The following is a 26974-nucleotide window of genomic DNA, read 5'->3' as shown; positions in this document are numbered from 1 at the left end:
TTGCATATTAATTGGTGCAGCAGTTAGTAATTTTCAATAGTGCCTGAGGCCACTACACCGTAGAAAAGAGACTTCCTATGGGAAATATGCCTGTATTAGGCTGTTTGAAAATAGAACTTACATGTACCATTGTGACTCTTTACCGTTTTCATTTTTAACAGCTTCATTCTTAGGCATCTGTGCATTTTGCTTGTTATTACAGTTAAACTTCAGCTCAAAGAGAATTATCTTGTTTATATACTGTCTGTACAGGTATTACAGACTGCTTATTGAAAGGAAAACATAGTAATGTATTTGTTAAATTATTTTTTAAAATTATTTGTTAAAAACATCATAAGTCATACTCCAATGGATCTCTATTCTCCTTTTCCCCTTTCCCTCCTTAATCTTGTTTATATTTTCCTATCCTCTTCTCTCCCCTGGGTCCCCTCCCCCACCAGTTTATTTGCATTCTGCTCCAGCTGGTTCTTGAGTCACTTTCCTGGAGGCAGCACTTCAAGTCCAATTAGAGTTTCAGCTGAACAGGAGATGGCCAGAATGAGAGCACTGTAGGAAAGAGGTTTTTTTTTTTATTTTAGTGATATGTTTCCTTATGGATCTCGAAAGATGGAAAATATTGTCCTTTAACTCTTGCTGCTGCAGCTAGCACCTGCTCAAAATGCATAGCTTCCATGGCAGAATTAAGCTGCCACCTTCCTAAAACTACATTATTCAAAATTTAATTTGGCATTCTTTCTCTCTTAAGGCATGTTGCCTAATAATCCAAAAATTTCCCAGGTGTCTTCCTTTAAGTAAACAAAACACATCAATCATTGTTGCTAACTTATGCCCAAAGGCTTCTTTTTTCCATTTCTTAAATATTGGAAAGGCATTTACATATGCAGCATTTACTCAGTTAAAGAGTATTTTTATTTTTCAGCCCTGCAGTGACATTTGGTTGCTACATTCAGTGTGATATAAAGAAGTAGATCCTTTGTACGGTATATCCCAGTTTCAAAACATCCTGCTACTCACCATTTGCTCCTGTGGGTCATAGGCATAGAAAAGACAGGTAGAGGGACTATCGTAGTATATTTGTGACCAGAAACTTCAGCAAAAATTGTCCAGCTTTTATACCAGGACCCATCTCTGTTTTGTTTTTAAAATAAAATTGTGAATTTGACATTTTATTTGATTTAGTTTCTTGCACAGCTGTAACTACGTGTGTTGTTGTACTTCAGCTTTCAAAACCATACTTGGCTGGAAGTGTTTTTTCAGGGTCAGTCCAAACACTTAAGTAGCATTACTCCAACATTTATATTCATGACAGGCATTAATGGGATAAACAGCCTTTCAGCTGCCTCTTTTATTGAAAGTTCTTTCAATTTGTATTCAAAAATAAACAATGCCATTGAGGGCTTTGAGGTTACTGGAATCAGAAATGTGGAAATACTCTATGGGTTTGGAAAGTATACTTGTGATAAAAGTGCCTAAATTATAGCATAAATATCAGAAAGAGAAAGAGCTCAAGGAGGGACCAATTGAGTAGGTTTGGAGAATGCTGATTATTTGGAATAAAGTCCAATAGCAAAGACAAGTAATGATATGTTTGTAAGATTTTTTTGAGAATCCTAACTTTTCCCCACTGGCACTGTTGCACAGGTGAAAGAGAAAGTAATTGCAGAGTGCCATCTGGAGGGCTCATGGTGAGGGAAGTACTTCACATACAGCCCTCTCTTAGGAATCTAGGTTATAGACATGGTTTCCATAGGTGGTTCCTACAGGTAATTAATTCCCTACTGTGACCACCTGGCCTCTTTGTCTTCACTAATCACATAGCAGCTCTGAAAACACTAAGCTTGTCCAAGGCCACTGGGGTCTTGCTGACTCAGAATCTCTTTGGGGACTTGTCCACACTGCCCTCAGAAATACACTTCCCTTCACCCCCTCAGTTTCTTTTCTTCCCTGAGGGAAAGTATACCTGATGAAATTGGCAATAAATCATTTAATCAGGGTACTCCCTGTACTTTCTATTTATAGGTTATCTGGGTCCCTTTAAATATATATTTATATGTATTTCTTTCTGTGCTTGAAAATATAAATTTAGAAATGAAAGCAAAATAATCACGATTCTAATTTCTGTTCTAAATTCTATTGCCTTGCCTTTTCTTCTTCTGAATAACATCAGGGTAGGAGTGACCTCGGAGAATGCAAAGATGCCCTGTGGTTAACCAAATGTCTGTGTTGGGCAAGGACTATGTAATTAGTTCACCATGCCTGCAGTTGACCACTCATTCCCTGCAAACAGGGCCGAAAAGAAGCAGTGGCACAAGCCATTTTGTATCCATAGCTAATTTGCAAAGTAACATCTTCAAAAAGGAATATTCCTGCCCTTTAAAAACATGGCCTAATGGAATTCTGGCAGAAGAAAATGATTTTCAATACTCTGGTGATCCTTTTAAGATGAAAAAGTTACTTTAAATATTTAAAATTGTGAAAGTATCCTATATTGGAGAAATACCCTGCATCGTCATAGATTTCACAGCCATTTGAGGCCGTAGTCTCAAATGTAGTAATTCTTTCCTTGCCAATTATTAGTTTTAAAATTTAGTCCTGCTCAAGAGCTAAGGCAAAGTTTGTTTGGTTTAATCTTTGAAGACAGTGAAGCCTACTAGGGTAATCAAAAAAACTGACAAATATTTTATGAAAAATACTAAGCAAAATTTTATTATGTAAAAGCATTATAGGTATGTGATTGGGATTACCAAATCAGAGATACGCCATGATCACATTTTAACTTTGTGCACAGTTGTAAAGCAAACAACATATTCTAAAGGAAACTAGAAACTCCCAGCCAGTGAATAAACTAAACAAGTCCCCAAAACAACCCATCACCCTCTGTCTTATCAGTTCAGAATACTAGCTCATAAGCTACTCCATTTTGCATTGTTGGCAGGAATCTTGACTTTTCTTCCTTAGATTTTTCTCTTTTTGTAATTCATTTTCATTTGCTTTAGAAAGTTTTCTGGCCATTTGAGGTTTTCCTGTAGGGCATAAGGTATATACTCTATGTTTTCTATCTTATTAAGAGGGAAATTAACCTAGTCGCTACTCATCCTTCAAGACCGTCTTGAGTAGTTTTTTTGTTTGTTTGTTTTGTTTGTTTGTTTGTTTTCAGAACAATGGCCAGCAGGACAGAAGCCCCACTTCCTTTCATGTTTTTCTTGAAGAAAGAAACTGCACCACCAGGGAGCAGCCTATTCTCAGCTATGTTCTAAACTAGTCTTCACCAGTGTCCAGTTTGTAGCAAGAGTGGAAAAAGAGCTTATCATCTGAGGGCCACATATACAAAAAGTTTGCATGTGCACTTTGTAGGTTAAGAGCAGTCTAAAATCCCAGTTAATGACAAATAGGATTTCTAGTTGAAGGAAAATAAAGATAAGTGAAACAAATATTTGCTAAAATTCTTGAGTCAGAGAGCGAATTAATGTATTAATTTAAAAGGGGGAAATTTTTTAAAATAATAATAATTACTGACATTTACAAGCACGTTCTATATACCCTGTACACAGTGCATTGTGGAATAACTTTATCTGTAGAATTTTATTAAGTAGGAATTATTTACTTCCATTTTACAGATGAAAACCCCAAGGCTTAGAGGTTAAGTAACTTGTCCAGGGTCATAGTAAGATTTAGAATTCTGACACAGGTATGCTACCTCCAGAGTCAATTCTTTTAATCGCTTGAACCACACTGGCTAATAAAAATTGTCAATCTCTATAGTTAATATAAAAAGGCTTGTGATGCTTAAAGTATAGGCACACAGTCTTAGAAATCTTCCCTTTCCTGATATTTCATGGCGAGAGATCTAAATTTCCTCCTCTTATATAATGAAAAAAAAATGGTTTTCTATTTTTATAAAGTATTAGTCTGATCTTGTGTCTCTTTAATAAATTAATTAAAAAGTTTTCTAAGTTCTTGCCTTTTCATAAATTTGACTGGCTTTTGAAACTTGCCTCACAGTCTGTATAAACAAAGTTTACTGAAAGCTAAAACTTTCTATGATTCAGGTGTGTCTTGAGTTCTGAAATTAAAAAAACCTATGGAGTGTCTTTTAACATTTCAGATGGAGTTGGCTGTGGGCCCATTTTGCAGGCGAGTGTCTGATTTAGGAAAGTCCTATCGCATGCTGAGGTCATTCAGGTAAGACATAATTCTGCTATCTCTGTTAATAGGTTCCATAGGTTCCTTAGACTCTGTTCACTTTTCTTCATTCTTTCTTCCTTCTGCTTCTCAGACTGGCTGATGTTATTTGTCTTATCTTCAAGTTCACAGATTCTTCTGCATCTCCAATCTGGTCTTGAACTCTTCTAGGGAATTTTATTGTGGTCTTCAGCTGTTTGATTCCTTTTCATAATTTCCATCTCTCTATTGATATTCTCATTATTTTAATCTTTCATTTTCCTGGTCTCCTTTACTCCTTTGTGCATGTTTTCCTCACTGTTCAAGCATAATTAGTGTGCTGGTTTGAAGGAATGTTGTACCCTAGGAAAGCCATGTTTTAATCAAAATCCCATTTCATAAAGGTAGAATAATCCCTATTCAATACTGTATGTTTGAAACTGATCAGATCATCTCCCTGGAGATGTGATTTAATCAAGGTGGTTGTTAAACTGGATTAGATGGTGATATGTCTCCACCCATTTGAGTGGGTCTTGATAAATTTCTGGAGCCCTATAAAAGAAGAAACATTTTGGAGATTCAAGAGATTTTTTGAGAGAGCAGAGAACAACATAACCACAAGAAGTAGAGAGTTTACCAGCCAGTGACCTTTGGAGATGAAGAAGGAAAATGCCTCCCTGGAAGCTTCATAAAAGAGGAAGCCAGGAGAAGAAGTTAGCAGATGATGCCATGTTCACCATGTGCCCTTCCAGATGAGAAAGGAACCCTGACCATGTTCAGTATGTGCCTTTCCAGATGAGAGAGAAACTCTGTGTTCACCATATGCCCTTCCACTTGAGAGAGAAACCCTGAACTTCATCGGCCTTCTTGAACCAAGTTATCTTTCTCTGGATGCCTTTTATTGGACATTTCTATAGACTCGTTTTAATTGGGACATTATTCCGACCTTAAAACTGTAAACTAGCAACTTATTAAATTCCCCTTTTTAAAAGCCATTCCATTTCTGTTATATTGCATTCCAGCAGCTAGCAAACTAGAACAATTAGGAACTTTTTTTTAGTCTTTAACTGTTTTTTCCTAGGTCTGGTCCTCCTCATTGATGGTGTCTGAGACTTAAATTTTCTCCTTTGCTTGGGCTGTTACTTCCTGTTTCTTTGTATGTTTTTTTCCCTTTTGTTGAAACCTGGACGTTTTGATATTTTAATGTGTTATCACTGGAATTTAGAGTCAGAGACATCTGTGCCTTAAGCTTTTATCCAGCTGGTATTATGACAGATCTTTCCTTGAATGCCAGAAGCTAACATAAGAAGCAGCAGCAGCAGCAGAAAAAGAAGAAGAAGAAGAAAATACCTTTCCCAGTCTTTGCAGATTGATTTATGTGAATGCTGTCCTTTAGGGCTTATCCGTATAAGTTTAGAGAATAGCTCCAGACCAAAGGGTAGGAACTACCCTGACCCTTTCTGTGCATTCTTCTTGCCTTGGGCATGTCCTTTGTGGTCCTGGGAATTCCTCTCTTTTTAGATATGAATATCCCTTCTGCTCTAGGAAAGTTTCCTTATGGTTCAGGCCCTGTCTTGTGTATCCTGTAGCCAGCAATCCCTTGCCCCTGGCAACCATTTGACATCTCTCCCACAGTGTTCTGTAGGAGAATTCACTGTGCTGCCTTCTACATGCAGAGCAAGTTCTAGAATGGTCAGTCCCTCAGATCACCACCAGACAGACTGTATCACCAGACATACATGCTCCCATTTATGTGTACAGTGGTTATTTTGCTTGCTCTGGAACTAGGACCAGGGATCCACCCTGGGAGTGCAGACTGGTTCCATGCTGAGCTGCTGAAGAGTTGAGAAGGGCCAGCCAGGGTACCACTAGATCTTTTTTAAGCAGCCTTTTTCTTGATTTGGTGATTTCCCTTTTATTGCAGTCCTTTAACTGTTTTCTGGAGGTTTGAGAAAGATGTCTCTGTCCCTTCTTGCTCTTTGTTCTGAAGCATCTCACTTCGCCATCTGGATCAGTGCAGTTCTCACCATTTTTATAATGTATTGAGTAATAATACTAGGCAGTTCATAATTATATAGACATAGACATCTTTTCCTGAAATTTTCATTCATTCATCATTTTCAACCCAATCTACTTCCAGAAATATCATAGGTCATATTCAAAGATCTGGTTATATAAAACTATTGAGATTGTAGTAAAAGAACTGAGTTCAGTGATTAAATGCAAGTAATGACTATAAATGTAGTGAATAACTTAGGTTGAAGTTGGCTAATGCATTTCAGCTCAAAATTTAGGTATTGAGCTTCCTAGAAACAAGTTCAAAAAGAAAAAGGAGTTAATTCATACTCATGATCTAAGAATATAGCAGTCTAAGAGAGAAATATCCTTTTTATCACTAAACAAGGATATTTCTACGTAGGATTTTATCAATTCAGATTTTAAGTGACATTAAATAGCTTAATGAATAGGATTTTCAGTAGCAGATTTTAGAGAATAAGGTGTTATTTGTATGACTGTTCATTATATAATTCAGAATTTTCCAAACTTCTTCACAGCATGGTATACATAGAAATGTATAAATTCATAAAGGTGGCTGTTCTAATTTGCTAGCTGTCAGAATGTAATATACCAGAAATGGAATGGCTTTTAAAAGGGGGAATTTATTAAGTTGCAAATTTACAGTTCTAAGGCATGCAAATGTCCTGATTAAAGCGAGTCTATAAAGATGTCCAAATTAAGTCACCAACAAGAGGTTATCCTCACTTAAGAAAGGCTGATGAAGTTCACTGTTTTTCTCTCGATTGGAAAGGCACATGGTGAACATGGTGTTGTCAGCCAGCTTTTTCCCCAGGCTCTTTGTTTCATGAAGCTCCCCGGGGACATTTTCCTTCTTCATCTCCAAAGGTCTCTGGCTGTGAGAGCCCTCATGGTTCTTGTGACTCTGTCCTCTTGTGGCTTTCTTGTCATTTTTCTTCAAAATGCTTCCTCTTTTAAAGGATTCCAGTAAACTACTCTAGACCCTCTGGAATGGATGGAGTCACATCTCCCTCTAATCCAAGGTTGATACCCACAATTGGGTGAGTCACTTCTCCGCAGAGATGACCTAATCGAGTTTCCAACCTATAGTACTGAGTAGGATTAAAAGGAATGTTTTTCCCACAAGATTGACTCAGGATTAAAACATGGCTTTTCTAGGGTACATAAATCCTTTCAAACCAGCACAGTGACCAACCCTAGAGGGCTAAGAGAATCAACATCTCAGCTTATTTCTCACCGATTTGTGACAATAGCATACCATATGATAAGCCTTGATATACAGTATCCATGATGTCTAAGAGTATATTATGGCCTTTGAATATATTTCTATGAAGATGAAGTAATAGAGCCCAGGCATGCAGCTTTCTAAAAGTGACTCAATATTGGAATCTAAAATTTGCAATAAGCAATCTATCCTTCTAATGATCACTTTGATCTCTTATCCAAGCTTTTGGTAGTAGGAAATTCAGGTGTAATGCCACTTAAAATATAAAAATCCAGTACTGTTGCTTGAAAAGGGGGGGTCCTATGCTTTATATTGCCAATTTGCAATTGGGCAAATAAAAGATGCTTTTATTTTTAGTGCTAACATATGAATCTGAATTATATTTTTTCCCAAATCAAGGACCACTGCCAATCTGTGCAGAGATGGGTATCAGAAAAACTTAAGGTGGCATCATTAGTGCTTTTAGATACCTTCTTTGGATATCTAAAATGAGCTCGAATCTTTTAAACAGTTTATAAGTAATTTGTTGAAGCCTTAGCGTTCTGAAGTACTACGCATATGGAAGAGATGAAAGATTATGAGATCCTGAGGTCACTAATCAGCATCCTCTGTCGGCACCCTAAAAACAACCTTCATAAAACTCCTGTAGAGTCTTTTATTTTGAGTAAGATGATGATAAAACAGTTCCAGCTGGATGATGAAATGTAGCCCAGCTTAACTGAATCAGTTATTATATTGAATGATATTGATAACCAATTACTGAAAAAGGTGTGGGAAAACCCATGATTTGGAATTTGCTGTATTAAATTAGACTATTGTTCTAGTTTGTTAGCTGCTGGAATGTAATATACCAGAAATGGAATGGCTTTTAAAAAGGGGAATATAATAAGTTACACGTTTACAGTTCTACAGCTGTGAAAATCTCCAAGTTAAAGCAAGTCTGTAAATATGTCCAAACTAAGGCACCAACAAGAGGTTACCTTCACTCAAGAAAGGCTGATGAGTTCAGGGTTTCTCTCTTAACTGGGAAGATACATAACAAACATGGTGACGGTCTGCTAGCTTTCTCTCCTGGCTCCTTGTTTCATGAAGCTCCCCCAGGGACGTTTTCCTTCTTTATCTCCAAAGGTTTCTGGCAGTGTGGGCTCTGACTCTCATCACTTTTAGGACTCTAAAAAGGAACTCTCTGCAAAATGCTTCCTCTTTTAAAGGGTTAATAGGTAGAGTCACAATTCCATGGAAGCTATCTGATCAAAAGTTACCACCCACAACTGAGTGGGTCATATCTCCATGGGAACAATCAAAATTCTCCCAGACAGCAATATTGAATGAGGATTAAAGAACATGGCTTTTCTGGGGTCCACCACAGATTCAAACTGGCACAGCTATTATGTCTGATAGTTTCGGTTCTTATGTTTAGTGAATTGCATCTGTATGTATTAAGATAGTGTTTATGTTCCTGTTTGCTGATACAGGTTGGTCTTTATCCAAACACTCTTAAAATTACATCACAATATGGAGATACACGTTCCGAAGGTAGGTTTCAGACAAGACCAATTCCGTTTTAAGCCTATTGAGATGGGAGTTTTCTGTCAACTCACAATCCTCACATCAGTAGAAGAATCTCCAAAAGAGAATTTAAAGTTTTAGTGTTGACACTTGTAGTAGCTATTTATGGAATCAGAAATACATAATAAAGTCCTACATTTTCTATACCTAACTTTATCTGAGGCAATGTCAGTTTAAATAGGTTTCAGACTTTTGGCCATGATTCACAGTAAGAGATATTTCATATTACAATGTGGCAAACACTTGGATGCAAACATTCGAACACACTGAAACATCACACACAGCCACATGTGTTTCGTGAAACAGTAATTGTCTTCATTTCTTGTGATTTTCTCTGACATTTCTCTTCTGTTGCATTTGATTGTTTTAACCCACTAAGGTGATTTCGTGACCCACCAGTAGGTCACATCCAGCTATTTCTCAGCTTTTTCACAGGGACTTTAATTCTTGAATTTAAGTTTTTCTAGTGACGGAAGTCTTTTCATTCTACAACTTTATGTCCTTTTCTCCTTGAATTCTGTTAGCCCTGTCTTTTTCCTGCAGATGGCTGCTTGGCTCTCAAGGCTCTCAGGCACATATATATAAATAATCATATCTTGGCTATGTACCATTCTCCATAACTTGAATTAAGTGAAAAATCCCAACAGACTTGTAAATGCCTACAGCTATATTGAATCTACAGAACTCTGTTGAATTTAATCCTAGCACTTTCTCTGTTGTCAGGAAATTGGGACTATTTTTATGCAGTTTAGGCTTAAGAGATGAAGAAATAAAATGAAAGCATGGTGTATTCTTGGGTTCAAATCTGAACCTGGTCTACAACAAAATATTTTTGGTCCCATCTTTTGAAAAGAGGAGAGTTGTTAAATACATGCTACTGCTTCACCCCTGAAACCATGTTCAGAAACACCCTAGCCAGCTTCTCTGCATTTGTCAGGTGCAGAGAATTAACTTTGGAAAGCTTACCTATGCAGGAAAGCTTACCTTCCTAGAGAGGTATAAATTAGTACAAAGTGATCTTTGTTCTAATAACCTAATTATAGGCCCTCTACTTTGCTTACCTGCAAAAAATTGTTAGAGACCTAGTTCTTTGCTCTTCTCTGAAATTAGTCCTGAGCAGCTGCAGTGGAAGAGCCCACCCTTCTTAATACTCACCACATTTCTTCCTGTCTGCTCTGTGACAAAGAATAGGCATCATCTAGTGGTTGCATCTTGCTAGATCTTGGCTCTTGCTCATTGGTCTCCTCAATAAGGAGTTCAGAATCAGTAAGTACTCTCTCTCCCACACCACTCAGTCCTCCCACATCCCCTGCAGGTCACTTTGTTCTTGACCATAATATTAGTGAACTATTTAATTAAGCCAGAAAACTTCTTGCATACATTTACATTTTACTACCTACATTAGAGCTTCTCAGACAACAGTATTCTTTTCTTCCCCCGGAACAGAATACTGCTTCAGAAAGCAGCTGACATCAAATGATTTGCCCCTGGGTGATTTTTATTTCCACATGAGATACATGTGTCTGAGATGCTTAGACCATATGACTGTTCATCCCTCAGCAAGCATGGCATTTTCCCCTAAGTGTTTACCTTTCACTCTACCTGACAGGGGCCCGAAAGCAATGCAGAACTTTGTGAGTCAAAGGACAGAAAAGGGACCTCATGCCCTTCACCAGCTCAGGGACACAGACCCCTGCTTGCAGACAGGCACTACTACCTTCACTATTTTTTTTTTTTTTTACATGGGCAGGCACCGGGAAGTGAACCCGGGTCCTCTGGCATGGCAGGCAAGCATCCTTGCCTGCTGAGCCATCGTGGCCCGCCCCTACCTTCACTCTTGAGTGAACAGCTTTATCTCTGAATTATGTCCATAGTCTGGTCTGCTGGAAGCGTCATTACCATCTAGGTTTAATGAAAGCATTGCAAAATGTCAGCAAATATGGACTGTGTTATGTTAAATCTGTTAGCATTAGAGGCACTAGAAGAAGGAAACAATAATGCTTGGATATAATGTTTATGTCAGTTGATTTTAGTTATAAGAGTGGTGAGGGTTTTCTGCATCTGTGATTTGTATTGTATCAACTGCTACTTGAGATTTCAGCGCTCTGGGTCTGACTGTTTGTAGAACTGAGAGAAGGCCATCTCTGCAGCTTCCATTTTTAGCACTATTAGCACCAGAACCCCAGATGTGTTCTATCCTTTCTTTCCATTTGTGAATCTGGGTCACCTAATCCATCCCCTGAAATAAACATTTCACTGAGGTTTCTAAATTCTTAATTACAAGTTTCAGATTTCAGCATTGTAGCCAGAAGGCAGCCACTATCTTTGGCATATTTTGTTTTATTATTTGTCATCACTTTGGCAGTGCAAAGAATACCCAGGTAAAATGTAGTATCAGTACCCAGATAAACATAAAGTATTGAATATTTAATTTGTTATCATTTTTATTGTTTATAGCAACCATTATTTAATCCATTATTATGTGTTGGGACTGTCCTAAGTGTTTTACCGATATTTTCTCACATACGGTATGGTACACAGAGAAAAGTGGAAGAATTGCAGAGCTGCATGTCAAAATTCAGGTTTACCTGATTCCAAAGATGGTGTCGGTAACAACAGTGTTCCATATCTTATTCCAGAAGTTTCACTTGTTTTCAGTCTGGCCCCGAAATAGCAATTGAATGCCTATATGTATCACCCAGGAAAATGTCAGAAAATTTTAAAGAGAATCTAAATTCCACACTTTGTCACAGTCTCGTGCTGTTAAAGTGCCTCATCTCACCGTCTTCTGCTGCATTCAGGCTTGCAGGACATGCACCCAGAACAATCAGCCAAATGTATACTCTATTCCTAGAAAATCTCTCTACCTGAAACATCTGCCTCTTTCCCAACTTTTTTGATAGGATAGATGATCTAGACTCTTAAGAAAGAAGCCTGAAAATTCCTCTGACCTCTCTACTTTTAGCCTCGACTCATTCCTAATCATTAATCTCCATCTCTACTTCATTCTCTCTGGGAACCACATAGACCCTCCTGCTACGAACTAGGCCTCCCTAAAGAGTCACCATATAGTCCCTTGCCACCAACAGGCATCTTACACTTGTCTATTCCCTTCTCTCAGAAGGCTTTCCTCAAGTCCTGTGCAGGGAGGATATCCCGCTGTGCCCCTGTCTTTCGAACCGAATCATGTTACCTTCCCCCAACCCTCTCATTTCTGGGCTAGTTCCAGATCTCAGTGTACACATTCGGTGGTCTTGCTGCCTTGCCAGGCCCCTCACCTAAAGATTGTTAGGAATGGAGTTGGTGGCAGGTGGTTTGGAAGAGGGTGATGCCTATATCCACTCGGCCTTCACTGATGTTGGATGTGGGCACATGTAGCAGGACTCTTTTTTATCTGACTTCATTTAGTGATTGGCCTTAACAGGACTGACAGCTTTGAGTCATTTAAATGTAAATGTCCCCTACCATAAATAAAATTTTTTCTAATGTGACCTAATAATTGACTAACACTACTTCTGGCTGTAAAGTTTAACCTTGAAAGTGCTACTATATTTAGAATGTAATTCTCTAAGAACAGTATTGTGGCATCTGGAGTATCTGCTCTTTCTAACACCTTAATTTTGTTATAACACCTTCCTTTTGTTTACAAGTCAGATGGTGATTTATTTTTTAGCTGCCAGTGTTTCAAATTCCACCTGGTATCAGGGAGAAGGGAGGGCTCAAGCTGTCTTCTTTCTGCCTCTTAAGACAGGCACCAGAAATAAAATGTCTGTGTTTGATGTGCACAGGTAATTTTGTCAGTGATGCATAAAACAGCATCATATCCAGTGTTGCTTTTCATGGCTTCTTTGACAGTGCTGTTTGTGGACAGTGCCGGAGATTTGGTCTTGTCAGAAAATAGCTGCTGTGACTCAGAGCTCCAAAAGGATGGGTGATTATAAAATGAGATATTTTCCAGGCCTGACTTGTGCTGGCATCTTAGCCAGCACCCTTGGTAGGTGTCAGGCTGCTAGAACGGGCTTGTTGCATACATGCTTGTCTGGATTGGCCCTGTTTCCCTCACTCCCTTCCTTCTCCTCCCCTTCCTTCTTTCCTTTCTGTCTTTCTTTTCGTCCTTGTATCTTTTATAGTTTACACAATCAAGAATATGGTCAAGGAAAATAAAGAAAAACACAAATATTTAAAGCCATGAAACTAAGTTAATTGCTATAGATAAGTTTCAAATTTGACTTTAAATTTCCTGTAGCCAAAGATGAAAGAGAAACAGAATCAGTTATCACATTCACATATTCAGAAAACAGGAACGATATCAATTCCTAAGAGAGAATTAAGCTTGTCTTAACACTTAATTCTAAGGTACTTGTACATGGGACTTCATACAGGGAGCACTGGGAGAGACGGGATACTAAAATTCTTGATCACCTTCCTTTAATAGAGGCAGTAAACAATTCCACATGGCTGCTCTTCAACACCAATGGACATCTCTCATTCAGGATTGATCAAACTGGGTCTCCTCATGTCATGAACCTGTGTTCAAGATGAATTCTCTCATATCCCAATGCATGGATAAAGAATAGATTTTACTGGGGAAAGGGAAACCTCACAGGACTAGGGACAGCAAGAAGAGAAGCAAAGGCATGAGTCCTCCTGTCCATCCCATCATCGTTCAGAGTAGCATTTCAGGGCGTGAGCACACCAGGCTTACAATATGAGTCTGTGACCCAATGAAGGTACCCCTCCTCCCCACTAACTCTTTACCTTCTTGTAGCTCAAATGTGAAAGTGGCCTGGTCATTAAGACAATAAACAGACTGCTTGGCACTAATCAAACTGGATTTGGAGTTCCAGTCATTTTTTGGAGTTGTCTTGTAATACCAGCTGTGCAGCACCTAGGGAGCTTGGAGTCTGTGGAACATTTCAGTTTCCCCTACCAAGGAAAGAGACCACCAGTATTATGGGCACCTGAGCTTAGGTACAGCCACATCCCCATTCCAAAATGGAGTCACTTCCAGAGTCCTTTAAAACACCACCATTCATTGTACCACTGAAACTTGACCTAGGTCATACCAGGTGAAAATAATGCTAAGAGAGACTGTGATGATATGGCTGAATTATGTAGATGTTAGAGATCCACTTAGACCCAGAAAGAATCTGGAGTACCTAAAGAGTAAATAATTACATGACCTTCAGATAATGTCTTCTAATCATTTATTTTTTCAGATAGATTTTTCTATAGGAATTGACAGTTTGAAATTATACTTTCTCCAGGGGTCTGGAGGGCTGGTAATCTTTGTTTTTCACTGTGAATAAGTTTACCTGTTCTAAAAACAGAGCAGTTTCTATGGTTGGTGTCCCAAAAGAGGCTGACTGGCAGAATTAAGAGCCCAGACTCTGGAACCAGGCTACTTGAGTTTGAATCCCTGCTCTGCCACTTCTAGGTTTTAGTTAGTCTCTCTATGCCTCTAGTTACCCATCTGTAAAATTAGAATGATAATAGTACCTACCTCATGGGGTTCTTTGGAATAATAAATGAGTTAAAACATAAAATAAAACTTTCATAACTATGCCTGGCCCATTGTAAATGCTGTGTGTTTTAGTTGTTGCCTTGTTGTTGTTGTTGTGAAAACTAGAATGTTTACCTTCATGAAGATAATGTCATTTCCACATGAAGAAAACCTTACACTGGGTCCTGCAAACAAAACAAAGATTTGCTTGAACAACATTTTCATACCTGTGTTTTCAGGATCAATCACCTAAAGCTCTGTAGCTTGGAACACTGTGAGACGATATGGGCCTTGAAAATTTTCAAAGCAACTGTTAACCACATTCAAACTGTGGCCATAGGAAAACCTTATTCTTATTCCCATAGAATGCCTGGTTTGGTACTTGTGAGTTTGTTGTAATATAGAGCATAAATGAACTGAAATGTTTCCACAATAACTGCAGAAAAGAATTACAGAGTAAAATTATTTGATAAAGCAATTGAAATTAGAAAATTGTCTCCCACAGATAGATTTTAGTTATAGATTAGTTAATGTAATGATATTCTTTCTAATAATATTCCAGATCCAGTAAGAACCAACGTCTGTTAAGAACAATTCTGACTCTTACAGGTCTTACTTTTTAAATTTGAGTAATTAAGATGGGTGAAGAAAGACACCAGGATTCTTTGCTGTTTTACGTGGTTCAGAACTCTTACTTGATCTGTCAAGAGATGTTGCTGCCATTTTGCAGTTCAGCCTCTACAGCTTGGCCTATAATGAGCTCTTGTCCATCTGAGCCCAAGGCTAAGGTGAGCTCAATAAAAGCTTAAAACAGTTTTAAACAAGGAAACATTCAACTTCCCTATCTGGGGAATTCCTGATATTCTTACGAGCAATGGGGACAACCAAATCAAATAGGCTGAACCTATTTTTTTTTTTTTTTAGTTTTATTGACAAATCTTCACATATATACAGTGCGTATATGGTGTACAAAATCAGTGGCTCACAATATCATTACATAGTTGTGTATTCATCACTATTCTAGTTTGCTAGCTGCTGGAATGTAATATACCAGAAATAGAATGACTTTTAAAAAGGGGAATTTAATAAGTAGCTAGTTTACAGTTCTAAGACCAAGCAAATGTCCCAATTAAAACAAGTCTATGCAAGTGTCCAATCTAAGGCATCCAGGGAAAGATACCTTGGTTCCAGAAGGCCGATGAAGTTCAGGGTTTCTCTGTCAAGTGAAAGGGCACGTGGCGAACACAGTCAGTTTCTCTCTCATCTGGAAAGGTACATGGTGAACATGACATCATCTGCTAGCTTCTTCTGCTGGCTCCCTGCTTCGTGAAGCTTCCCAGGAGGCATTTTTCTTCTTCATCTCCAAAGGTCACTGGCTGGTGGACTCTGCTTCTCATGGCTATGTCGTTCTGCTCTGCTCTCTCTGAATCTCTCTCATTCTCCAAAATGTTTCCTCTTTTATAGGACTTCAGAAACTAATCAAGACCCACCCAAATGGGTGGAGACATATAATTACCTAATCCAGCTTAATGACCACTCTTGATTAAATCACATCTTCAGGTAGATGATCTGATTACAGTTTCAAACATACAATGCTGAATAAGGATTAGAAGACACTGCTGCCTTTACAAAAAGTGATTAGGATTAAAACATGGCTTTTCTAGGGTACATACATCATTTCAAACCACAATCACCATGATCATTTTAGAACATTTGTATCACTCCAGAAAAAGAAATATGAAAAGCTCATACATCCCATACCCCTTGCCCCTCCCTCTCTTTAACCACCTGTATTTCAATCTCCCAAATTTATTTTACCTGTTATCTCCCTCTCATTTATTTATTTTTATCCCTATTCCATTATTCATCTGTCCATACCCTGAATAAAAGAGGCATCAGACACAAGGTTTTCACAATCACACGGTCACATTGTAAAAGCTATATTGTTATATAACCATCTTCAAGAATCAAGATTCCTGGAATACTGCACAACTGTTTCAGGTGCTTCCCTCCAGCTACTCTAATAATCATAAACTAAGAAGGGATATCTATATAATGCATAAGAATAACCTCCAGGATAATCTCTCGGCTCTGTTTGATGAGCCCTCAATCTTGAGGTTCTCCCCTATCCAACTTATTCATGCAAAGGAAAAGCCAAGCCTACTTATAATTATGCCTATAAGTTCATCCCCAGAGAACCTCTTTTGTTCCTGCCAATTCAGCAGGTGAACTCACTGCCCTCCCCCGCTATGTGGGACATGACTCCCAGGGACGCAAATCTCCCTAGCAATGTGGAACAGAATTCCTGAGATGGCATCATGGGATTGAGAAAGCCTTCTTGACCAAAGGAGGAAAGAAAGAAATGAGCAAAATAAAGTTTCAGTGGCTGAGAGATTTCAAACAGAATTGAGAGATTATCCTGGAGGCTACTCTTATGCATTATATAGATACCCCTTCTTAGTTTATGATGTATTAGAGTAGCTGGAGAGAAGTACCTGAAACTATTGAGCTGCATTCTAGTAGCCTTGATTCTTGAAGACAATTGTATAATGATGTATCTTTTAGTGTGACTGTGTGATTGTGAGAATCTTCTATCTGATGTTCTTTTGTGCAGGGTATGGACAGATGAGTAAAGGAATAGGAATGAAAAAATAAATATGTACTGGGGGGGATGAAAGGTAAAAAAATTGGGTAGATTGAAATAATGATGGTCAATGAGAGGGAAGTAGTGCTGTTTGCATCTGTTGTGTATTCCAGAAAAGCCACATCCTTTAATCCTAATTCAATATTTCTAAATGGGAGCTTTTTGATTTTCCATGGAAATGTGACCCACACAATTGTGTGTTGTCACTTTTGATTAGATAACGTGCTGGTTTGAAAGGATTTATGTACCTTAGAAAAGCCGTGTTTTAATCCTAATCAGTCTTGTGGGAGCAATGTTTTCTTCTAATCCCTATTCAGTACTCTAGGTTGGAGGTTTGATTAGGTTATCTACATGGAGGTGTGACTCAATCATTTGTGGGTATTAAATTTAATCAGATGGAGATGTGTCTCCACCTATTCTACATGGGTCTTGATTTGTTCACTGGAATCCTATAAAACAGGAGACATTTTGGAGAAAGCTTCAGAATGGCAGGAGAGCAACAGAACAAAGTCAGAAGAATAATGAGAGAACCACAGAGTCTACCAGCCAGCAACCTTTAGAAATGGAGAAGGAGAATGCCGCCAGGGAGCTTCATGAAACCAGAGGTCTGGAGAGGAACCTGGCAGATACTGTGACATCACCATGTTTGCCATGTGCCCTTCCAACTGAGAGAGAAACCCTGAACCTCATCAGCCTTCTTAAACCCAGGTATCTTTCCCTGGATACCTCAGATCAGACATTTCTATAGACTTGCTTTAATTGGGACATTATCTCAGCTTTAGAACTGTAAATTTGTAACTTATTAAATTCCCCTTTTTAAAAGCTGTTCCATTTCTGGTATATTGCATTCTGGCAGCTAGCAAACTAAAACAGATGGTTTCCATGGAGATATGTCTTCACCAATTCATGGTGGGATTTCTTACTAGAGCCCTTTAAGAGGGAACCATTTTATAGAAAACTTTAGAGCCATGAGGGCCCACACAGCCAGAGACCTTCGGAGATGAAGAAGGAAAACACTGGAAAGAGTGCCAAGATGGTGGCTTAGTGAGGTGTGGGATTTATTTCATCCTCTAGAACAGCTACTAAATAGCCAGGAACAGTACAGAACAACTGCAGGGCCCACATCAGTGACCGGACACACAGCATACCCCTATCTGGAGCAGCTGGACTGGCTGCAAGCCCCCCCGCCCCAGAACCATGAGTGCCCCAAGCCGTGGCAGCTAGTGCCCCTCCCCCACAGGCTGATTCCCAGAGGGGAAAGGAAAGGGACTTCACCAGCAGCAGGTGCTGAGCACAACTAAGCTCCAATTGTTGAATTAATTCACAAATTCTGACTGCTAAGAATAGGCCCCCGGCTCAGCTGAACCACATCAAAGCAGAGGTTGCTGATTTTTGCCCTGCCAAGGGGCAGGGCTGACAGAAAAAGAAAAAAGAAAAAACAAAACAGAGGTTTTGGGGATGGGATAGCACATAATATTTGAAAGGGTCTGGGCCCTGAAGAAAAGGAGGGGGCACATAGAATCTGAAGGTACACAAAGCAACATACCAACTTATTTATGCTCTTGATTGGTAAAACTGAGAAACGGGGATCCTGCTCTGAGAAATATTTTTCTCTTTCCTCTTTGTGGCTGTGTTTCTACAAAGGCGTGACTGCCTTTGGATACAGCAGCAGGGCTTCTCAGGCTGCAGCTGCCCCAAGCATAGGCAGAAACAAGCTTGTTTGAGAGCTTGGTCTGGAGTCTGTGCCTTCCTCAGGAGAGGGGTAGAGCCCAGCTCAGGTGGAATCCCTCCCTCAAGGAATTCAGACCCCAGGGTTAGAAAAATTAAAGCTATTAAAGCCAGCCTACAACCTCTCCTCTGTCTCCACCATGCCCCCAGAGGGAGAGTCTGCTGAAGTTAAAGGTACCACATCACCTTATACTGGTGGAACATGCAGGCAGAAAAGTGCCACATACTGGGCAGGATAGGAAAAACACAGAGTTCAGAGACTTCATAGGAAAGTCTTTCAACCTGCTGGGTCTCACCCTCAGGGAAAACTGACACAGGTGACTCTTTCCTCCTGATAGGAGGCCAGTTTGGTCTGGGATAATCTGGCTGGGTCTATAATACCTAAGTAGACTCTCCTAAGGGTGGAGGAAAAAGGTACCATACAGGCAGGGCAAGAAACAAAAAAAAAGAACTGAAAAATTCTGCTCTGTTAAACGAGCCTAAGCTAGTGGTCCAGAATAAGCTGAACTGAAATCAAAGAACAGATAGACAACAAAGTCATCCAGCAAGAAAATCCTAGGTAAAAGAAGTGAAAACAATCTCCAGAATAAACTAATTAAGGTAATTAAATGCCTAGAAGCCAGCAAAAAATAGAGAATCACACTAGGAAAATTGAAGATATGGCCCAGTCAAAGGAACAAACCAACAATTCAAATGAGAGACAGGAGTTGAAACAATTAATTTAGAATGTTCAAACAGACATGGAAAAACCTCATCAAAAATCAAATCAATGAATTGAGGGAGGATATAAAGAAGGCAAGGAATGAACAAAAAGAAGAAATCGAGAGTCTGTAAAAACAAATCACAGAACTTATGGAAATGAAAAGCACAGTAGAAGAGATGAAAAAAACAATGGAAACCTACAATGTCAGATTTCAAGAGGCAGAAGATAGGATTAGTGAACTGGAGAATAGAACGTCTGAAGTCTGACAAGCAAAAGAAAATATAGGGAAAAGAATGGAAAAATATGAGCAGGGACTCAGAGAACTGAATGACAACATGAAGCACACGGATATACTTGTGGGTGTCCCAGAAGGAGAAGAGAAGGGAAAAGGAGGAGAAAAACTAATGGAGGAAATTATCACTGAAAATTTCCTAACTCTTATGAAAGACTTAAAACTACAGATCCAAAAGTGCAGCATACCCCAAACAGAATAGATCCAAATAGACATACTCTAAGATACTTACTAATCAGAATGTCAGAGGTGAAAGAGAAAGAGAGAATCTTGAAAGCAGCAAGAGAAAAGCAATCCATTACATACAAGGGAAGGCAATAAGACTATATGTAGACTTCTCAGCAGAAATCGCGGAGGCGAGAACACAGTGGGATGATATATTTAAATTACTAACAGAGAAAAACTACCAACTAAGAATTCTATATCCAGCAAAATTGTCCTTCAGAAATGAGGGAAAAATTATAACATTTTCAGACATAAAATCACTGAGAGAATTTGTGACCAAGAGACCAGCTCTGCAAGAAATACTGAAGAGAACACTAGAGGCAGGTACGAAAAGACAAGAGAGAGACAGGTATGGAGAAGAGTGTAGAAATGAAGACTATCAGTAAAGATAAAAACAAGAAAAATTAGACATGACATATAAAATCCAAAAGGAAAAATGGTAGAAGAAAGTACTACCCATACAGTAATAACACTAAATGGTAATGGATTAAACTCTCCAATCAAAAGACATAGATTGGCAGAATGGATTAAAAAACAGGACCCATCTATATGCTGTCTACAGGAAGCACATCTGAGACCCAAGGATAAACATAGGTTGAAAGTGAAAGGTTGGGAAAAGATATTTCACGCAAATAACAATCAGGAAAGAGCAGGAGTAGCTATACTAATCTCCAACAAATTAGACTTCAAATGTAAAACAGTTAAAAGAGACAAAGAACGACACTGTGTATTAATAAAAGAAACAATTTAACAAGAAGACATAACATTCATAAATATTTATGCACCAAGCCAGAATGCTCCAAAATACATGAGGCAAACACTGAAAAGAGAAATAGACACATCTACCATAACAGTTGGAGACTTCAATTCCCCACTTTCATCAATGAACAGAACATCTGTCTGTTGATCTGGACAGAGGATCAATAAAGAAACAGAATTTGAATAATACTTATTCAATTACTTAACAGACATTTATAGAACATTACACCCCACAACAGCAGGATACACCGTTTTCTCAAGTGCTCATGGATCATTCTCAAGGATATCCTATCAAGGATAGAACATATGCTGGGTCACAAAGCAAGTCTCAATAAATTTAAAAAGATTGAAATTATACAAAGCACTTTCTCAGATCATAAAGGAATGAAGTTGGAAATCAATAATAGACAGAGTACCAGACAATTCACAAATATGTGGAGGCTCAACAACACACTCTTAAAAGTGGGTCAAGGAAGAAATTACAAGAGAAATCAGTAAATATCTTCAGGCAAATGAAAATGAAAACACAACATATCAAAATTTATGGGAGGCAGCAAAAGCAGTGCTAAGAGGGAAATTTATTGCCCTAAATCCCTATATCAAAAAGAGAAGAAAGGGCAGAAATCGAGTAATTAGCTGTCCACTTGGAAGAACTAGAGAAAGAAGAACAAACTAACCCCAAAGCAAGCAAAAGGAAAGAAATAATGAAGATTAGAGCAGAAATAAATGAAATTGAGAACATGAAAACAATTGAAAAAATCAACAAAACCAGAAGTTGGTTCTGTGAGAAAATCACTTAAGTCGATGGACACTTAGTGAGGTTGACAAAAAGAAGAAGAGAGAGGATGCAAATAAATAAAATCAGAAATGGAAGAAGAGACATAACCACTGACCCCACAGAAATAAAGGAAGTAATGCAAAGATACTGTGAACGACTTTATACTAATAAACTCAACAATGTAGATGAAAAGGACAACTTTCTAGAAAGGCATGAACAACCAACATTGACTCGGGAAGAAATAGATTACCTCAACAAACCAATCACAAGTAAAGAAATTGAATCAGTCATTAAGAAGCTCCCCAACAAGAAAAGTCCAGGACCAGATGGCTTCACATGTGAATTCTACCAAACATTCCAGGAAGAATTAGTACCGATCCTGCTCAAACTTCTTCAAAAAATTGAAGAGGAGAGAAAGCTACCTAACTCGTTCTATGAAGCCAACAACACCCTCATACCAAAGCCAGACAAAGATATTACAAGAAAAGAAAACTACAGACCAATATCTCTAATGAATGTAGATACAAAAATCCGCAACAAAATTTTTGCATTCGAATCCAGCAGCACATTACAAGAAATATACACCATGACCAAGTAGGATTCATCTCAGGTACGCAAGGATGGTTCAACATAAGCAAATCAATTAATGTAATACACCATATCAACAAATCAAATCAGTAAATCACATGATCATCTCAATTGATGCAGAAAAGGCATTTGACAAAATTCAACATCCTTTCCTGTTGAAAACACGTCGAAGGATAGAAGTAGAAGGAAACTTCCTGAACATGATAAAGGGAATATATGAAAAACCTACAGCTAACACTGGGGAAAAACTGAAAACTTTCCCCCTAAGATCAGGAACAAGGCAAGGATGTCTACTATCACCACTGTTATTCAACATTGTGTTGGAAGTTCTAGCCAGAGCAATTAGATGAGAAAAAGAAATACTAGGCATCAAAATTGGAAAGAAACAAGTAAAATTCTCACTGTTTGCAGATGATATGTACTATATGTTGAAAACCCCCAAAAATCCACAGGAAAACTACTAGAGCTAATAAATGAGTACAGCAAAATGGCAGGTTACAAAATCAACACTCAAAAATGTGTAGTGTTTCTAAATACTACTAATGAACAATATGAGGGGGAAATCAAGAAACGAATTCCATTTACAATTGCAACCAAAAGAATAAAATATTTAGGAATAAATTTAACTAAAGAAACAAAAGACCTATACAAAGAAAACTACAAGAAATTGTTAAAAGAAATCACAGAAGACCTAAATAAATGGAAGGGCATACTGTGTTCATGGATTGGAAAACTCAATATAGTTAAGATGTCAGTTCTACTTTAATTTATTTACAGATTCAACACAATACCAACCAAAATCCCAACAACTTACTTTTCAGAAATAGAAAAACCAATAAGCAAATTTATCTGGAAGGACAAGGTGCCCCGAATAGCTAAAAGTATCCTGAGAAAGAAAAATGAAGTCAGAGGTCTCACACTACCTGACTTTAAGGCATATTACGAAGCTACAGTGGTCAAAACAGCATGATACTGGCATAAAGATAGATATACTGACCAATAGAATCGAATAGAGTATTCAGATATAGACCCTCTCATCTCTGGACAACTGATCTTTGATAAGGTAGTCAAACCAATTCACCTGAGACAGAACAGTCTCTTCAATAAATGGTGCCTAGAGAACTGGATATCCATAGGCAAAATAATGAAAGAGGGTCCATATCTCACACCCTATACAAAAATTAACTCAAAATGAATCAAAGACCTAAACATTAGATCTAAGAGCATAAAACGGTTAGAAGAAAATGTAGGGAAATATCTTATAAATCTTATAACAGGAGATGATTTCCTAGACCTTACACCCAAAGCACGAGCATTGAAGAAAGAAAGAAAGAAAGAAATGGGAACTCCTCAAAATTAAACACTTTTGTGCATCAAAGAACTTCGTCAAAAAAGTAAAGAAACAGCCTACACAATGGGAGACAATATTTGGAAACAATATATCAGATAAAGCCTAGTGTTCGGAATATATAAAGAGACTGTTCAACTGAACAACAAAAAGACAACCCAATTACAAAATGGGTAAATGACTTAAACAGACACTTCTCAGAAAAGGAAATACAAATGGTCAAAAGCCACCTGAAAAGATGCTCAGCTTCCCTGGCTATTAGGGAAATGCAAATCAAAACCACAATGAGATATCATCTCATGCCCACCAGAATGGCCATTATCAATAAAACAGAAAACAGCAAGTGCTGGAGAGGATGTGGAGAAAGAGGCATACATATCCACTGTTGGTGGGAATGCCAAATGGTACAACCACTGTGGAAGGCAGTTTGGCGGTTCCTCAAAAAGCTGAATATAGAATTGCCATACGACCCAGCAATACCATTGCTAGGTATCTACTCAGAGGACATGAAGGCAAGGACACAAACAGACATTTGCACACCAATGTTTATAGCAGCATTATTTACAATTGCGAAGAGATGAAAACAGCCAAAATATCCATCAACAGATGGCTGGCTAAACAAGCTGTGGTATATACATATGATGGAATATTATGCAGCTGTAAGACAGAATAGAGTTATGAAGTATGTAACAACATGGATGGCCCTTAAGGACATTATGCTGAATGAAATTAGCCAGAAACAAAAGGACAAATACTGTATGGTCTCACTGATATGAACTGACATTAGTGAATAAACCTTGAGAATATTTCACTGGTAACAGAGACCATCAGGAGATAGAAATAGGGTAAGATATTGGGTAATTGGAGCTGAAGGGATACAGATTGTGCAACAGGACTGATTGTAAAAATTCAGAAATGGATAGCACAGTACTACCTAACTGTAATACAATTGTGTTAGAACACTGAATGAAGCTGAATGTGAGAATGATAGAAGGAGGAGGTCTGGGGGCACAAATGAAATCAGAAAGAAAGATAGATGATAAAGACTAAGATGGAATGATCTAGGGATGCCTAGAGTGTATGATGATAGTGACTAAATGTACAAATTAAAAAATTTTTTTGCATGAGGAGGAACAAAGGAATGTCATTACTGCAAGGTGTTGAAAATAGGTGGTAATTAATATTTTAAAACTTCAACTTATGTGTGAGACTGAAGAAAAAAATGTTTATTTGGTACAAAATTTCTATTTTGAATAGGGCAGTTCCTAATATAACTTATGTGGACAGCTTAATTGAACACCCTAAGTACATGGAACCTTGAGTAGGGATAAGATTTTGTAGATTTGTCCAGAATGATGCCCTAATAAATCCTGGAGTGATTTGAACAGTGAGTAAAAAGGTATTTGTAAAGTCCCCTTGGGGGAATGATAAGAAAGGGAGAAAATTTGACTTCCCCAAGTGGAAATTTCTTGATAGTCTCACAAGCAGTTCGGACAACCAAAGCAATAGGCTGAGTTCCCAGTCTTGGGGTTTGTTCATATGAAACTTAGTCCCATAAAGGATAGGTCAAGCCTACTTAAAATTAGGCCTAAGAGTCACACCCAAGAGAACCTCTTTTGTTGCTCAGATGTGGCCTCTCACTCCAACTAACACAACAAGCAAACTCACTGCCCTCCCCCTGGCTATGTGCGACACAACTCCCAGGGGTGTGGACCTTCCTGGCAACATGGAACAGAAATCCTAGAATGAGCTGGGACTCAGCATCAAGGGATTCAGAAAACCTCTCAACCAAAAGCGGGAAAAGCGAAATGAGACAAAATAAAGTGTCAATGGCTGAGAGACTACAAACAGAGTCGAGAGGTTATCCTGGAGGTTATTCTTACGCATTAAATAGATATCACCTTGTTAGTGAAGATGTAGTGGAGAGGCTGGAGGGAACTGCCTGAAAATGTAGAGCTGTGTTCCAGTAGCCATGTTTCTTGAAGATGATTGTATAATGATACAGCTTTCACAATGTGACTGTGTGATTGGGAAAATCTTGAGTCTTATGCTTCTTTTATCTACCTTGTCAACGAACAAGTAGAACATATGGAATAAAAATAAATAATAAGGGGAACAAATGCTAAAATAAATTTAGTTTGACGTGCTAGTGATCAATTAAAGGGAGGGGTAAGGGGTATGATATGTATGAATTTTTTTCTGTTGTCTTTTTGTTTCTTTTTCTCATTTGATGCAAATGTTATAAGAAATGATCATGATTTTGAATATGCAACTATGATGATATTGTAAAATACTAATTATATATGTAGAATGGAATGATTATATGATAAGAATGTTTGTGTTTTTTTGTTATTATATATTTTTAAGAAGTTAAAAAATTAATGTAAAAAAAAAGAAGGAAAACACCCCCAGGGGAGCTTCATGAAACGGGAAGCCTGGAGAGAAAGCTAGCGGACATCACCATGTTTGCCATGTGCCCTTCCAGCTAAGAGAGAAACTCTGAATTTCATTGGCCATTCTTGAATGAAGGTAGCCTCTTGGTGCCTTAATTTGGACACTTTCAGAGCCTTGCCTTAATTTGGACATTTTCATGGCCTTTAAACTGTTAACTTGCAACTTAATAAACTCCCCTTTTTAAAAGCTGTTCTGTTTCTGGTGTATTGCATTCCAGCAGCTTGCAAACCAGAACAGAATTTGGTACTAGAGAAGTGGGGTGCTACATTTTGCAAATACCAAATATGTTGGAATGGCTTTTTAAATAGTAAGGGGAAGATTCTGAAAGTTTTGAGGAGCTTAATAGGGAAGGCCTAGAATGCTTTGAAGAGAATGTGGGTTTGTAATATGGACTCTAAAGATACCTCTAATGAGGCTCTAGTCAGGAATGAGGCATGTGTTATTGCAAACTGGAAGGAAGGCAATCCTTATTTTAAAATGGCAGATAACCTGATAAAATTGCCTGTTGGTTTTAGGTGGAAGGCAGATCTTCAGAGCCAAGAACTTGAATATTTAGCAGAAGAAAGTTCCAAACTAAATGTGAAATATGCAGTCTGACTGCTCCTTGAAAGTTATGGTAAAATGGGAGAGGAAAGAGATAAGTTGAGAACTGAACTCTTGGGTATAAAGAAATCAGAAATTGATAGTCTGGAAAATTTGGGGCTTCCAGGAAGGGAGACCCCACAGAATAATGCCACATGTGAGGATTTAACCAAATGTTGGAAGCACCTGTTTCAGAGAAAGCCAGGATGGGAGATGGAGTTATCCAGGAAGGATTTGTGGAAACTCCTTTTGTCTGATGGGCATGATCCAAACATATTGCATAGAAAGCTAGCAAGAGTGCTTGGGATCTGTGTAAACTCAAGTGCTGTCAGTCTGGACTAAAAGACTCAAAAAAAAGGACAAAGTGAAGGTAAAATG

General features: G+C 38.3%; 1 protein-coding gene across 1 annotated transcript in view; it reads left to right on the top strand.

The window, feature by feature from the left end:
• Positions 1-26974, top strand: part of COG5 (component of oligomeric golgi complex 5) — a 429771-nt gene that overhangs the window by 384757 nt on the left and 18040 nt on the right. Inside the window, exon 19 of the mRNA XM_077164569.1 lies at positions 4106-4182. Coding sequence (XP_077020684.1) covers positions 4106-4182 — 77 coding nt within the window. The remainder of the gene's footprint in view (positions 1-4105; positions 4183-26974) is intronic.

The sequence above is a fragment of the Tamandua tetradactyla genome, chromosome 1 (genome assembly GCF_023851605.1).
Source record: "Tamandua tetradactyla isolate mTamTet1 chromosome 1, mTamTet1.pri, whole genome shotgun sequence".
Taxonomy (NCBI): Eukaryota; Metazoa; Chordata; class Mammalia; order Pilosa; family Myrmecophagidae; genus Tamandua; species Tamandua tetradactyla.
This window is presented reverse-complemented; position numbering and strand designations above follow the sequence as displayed.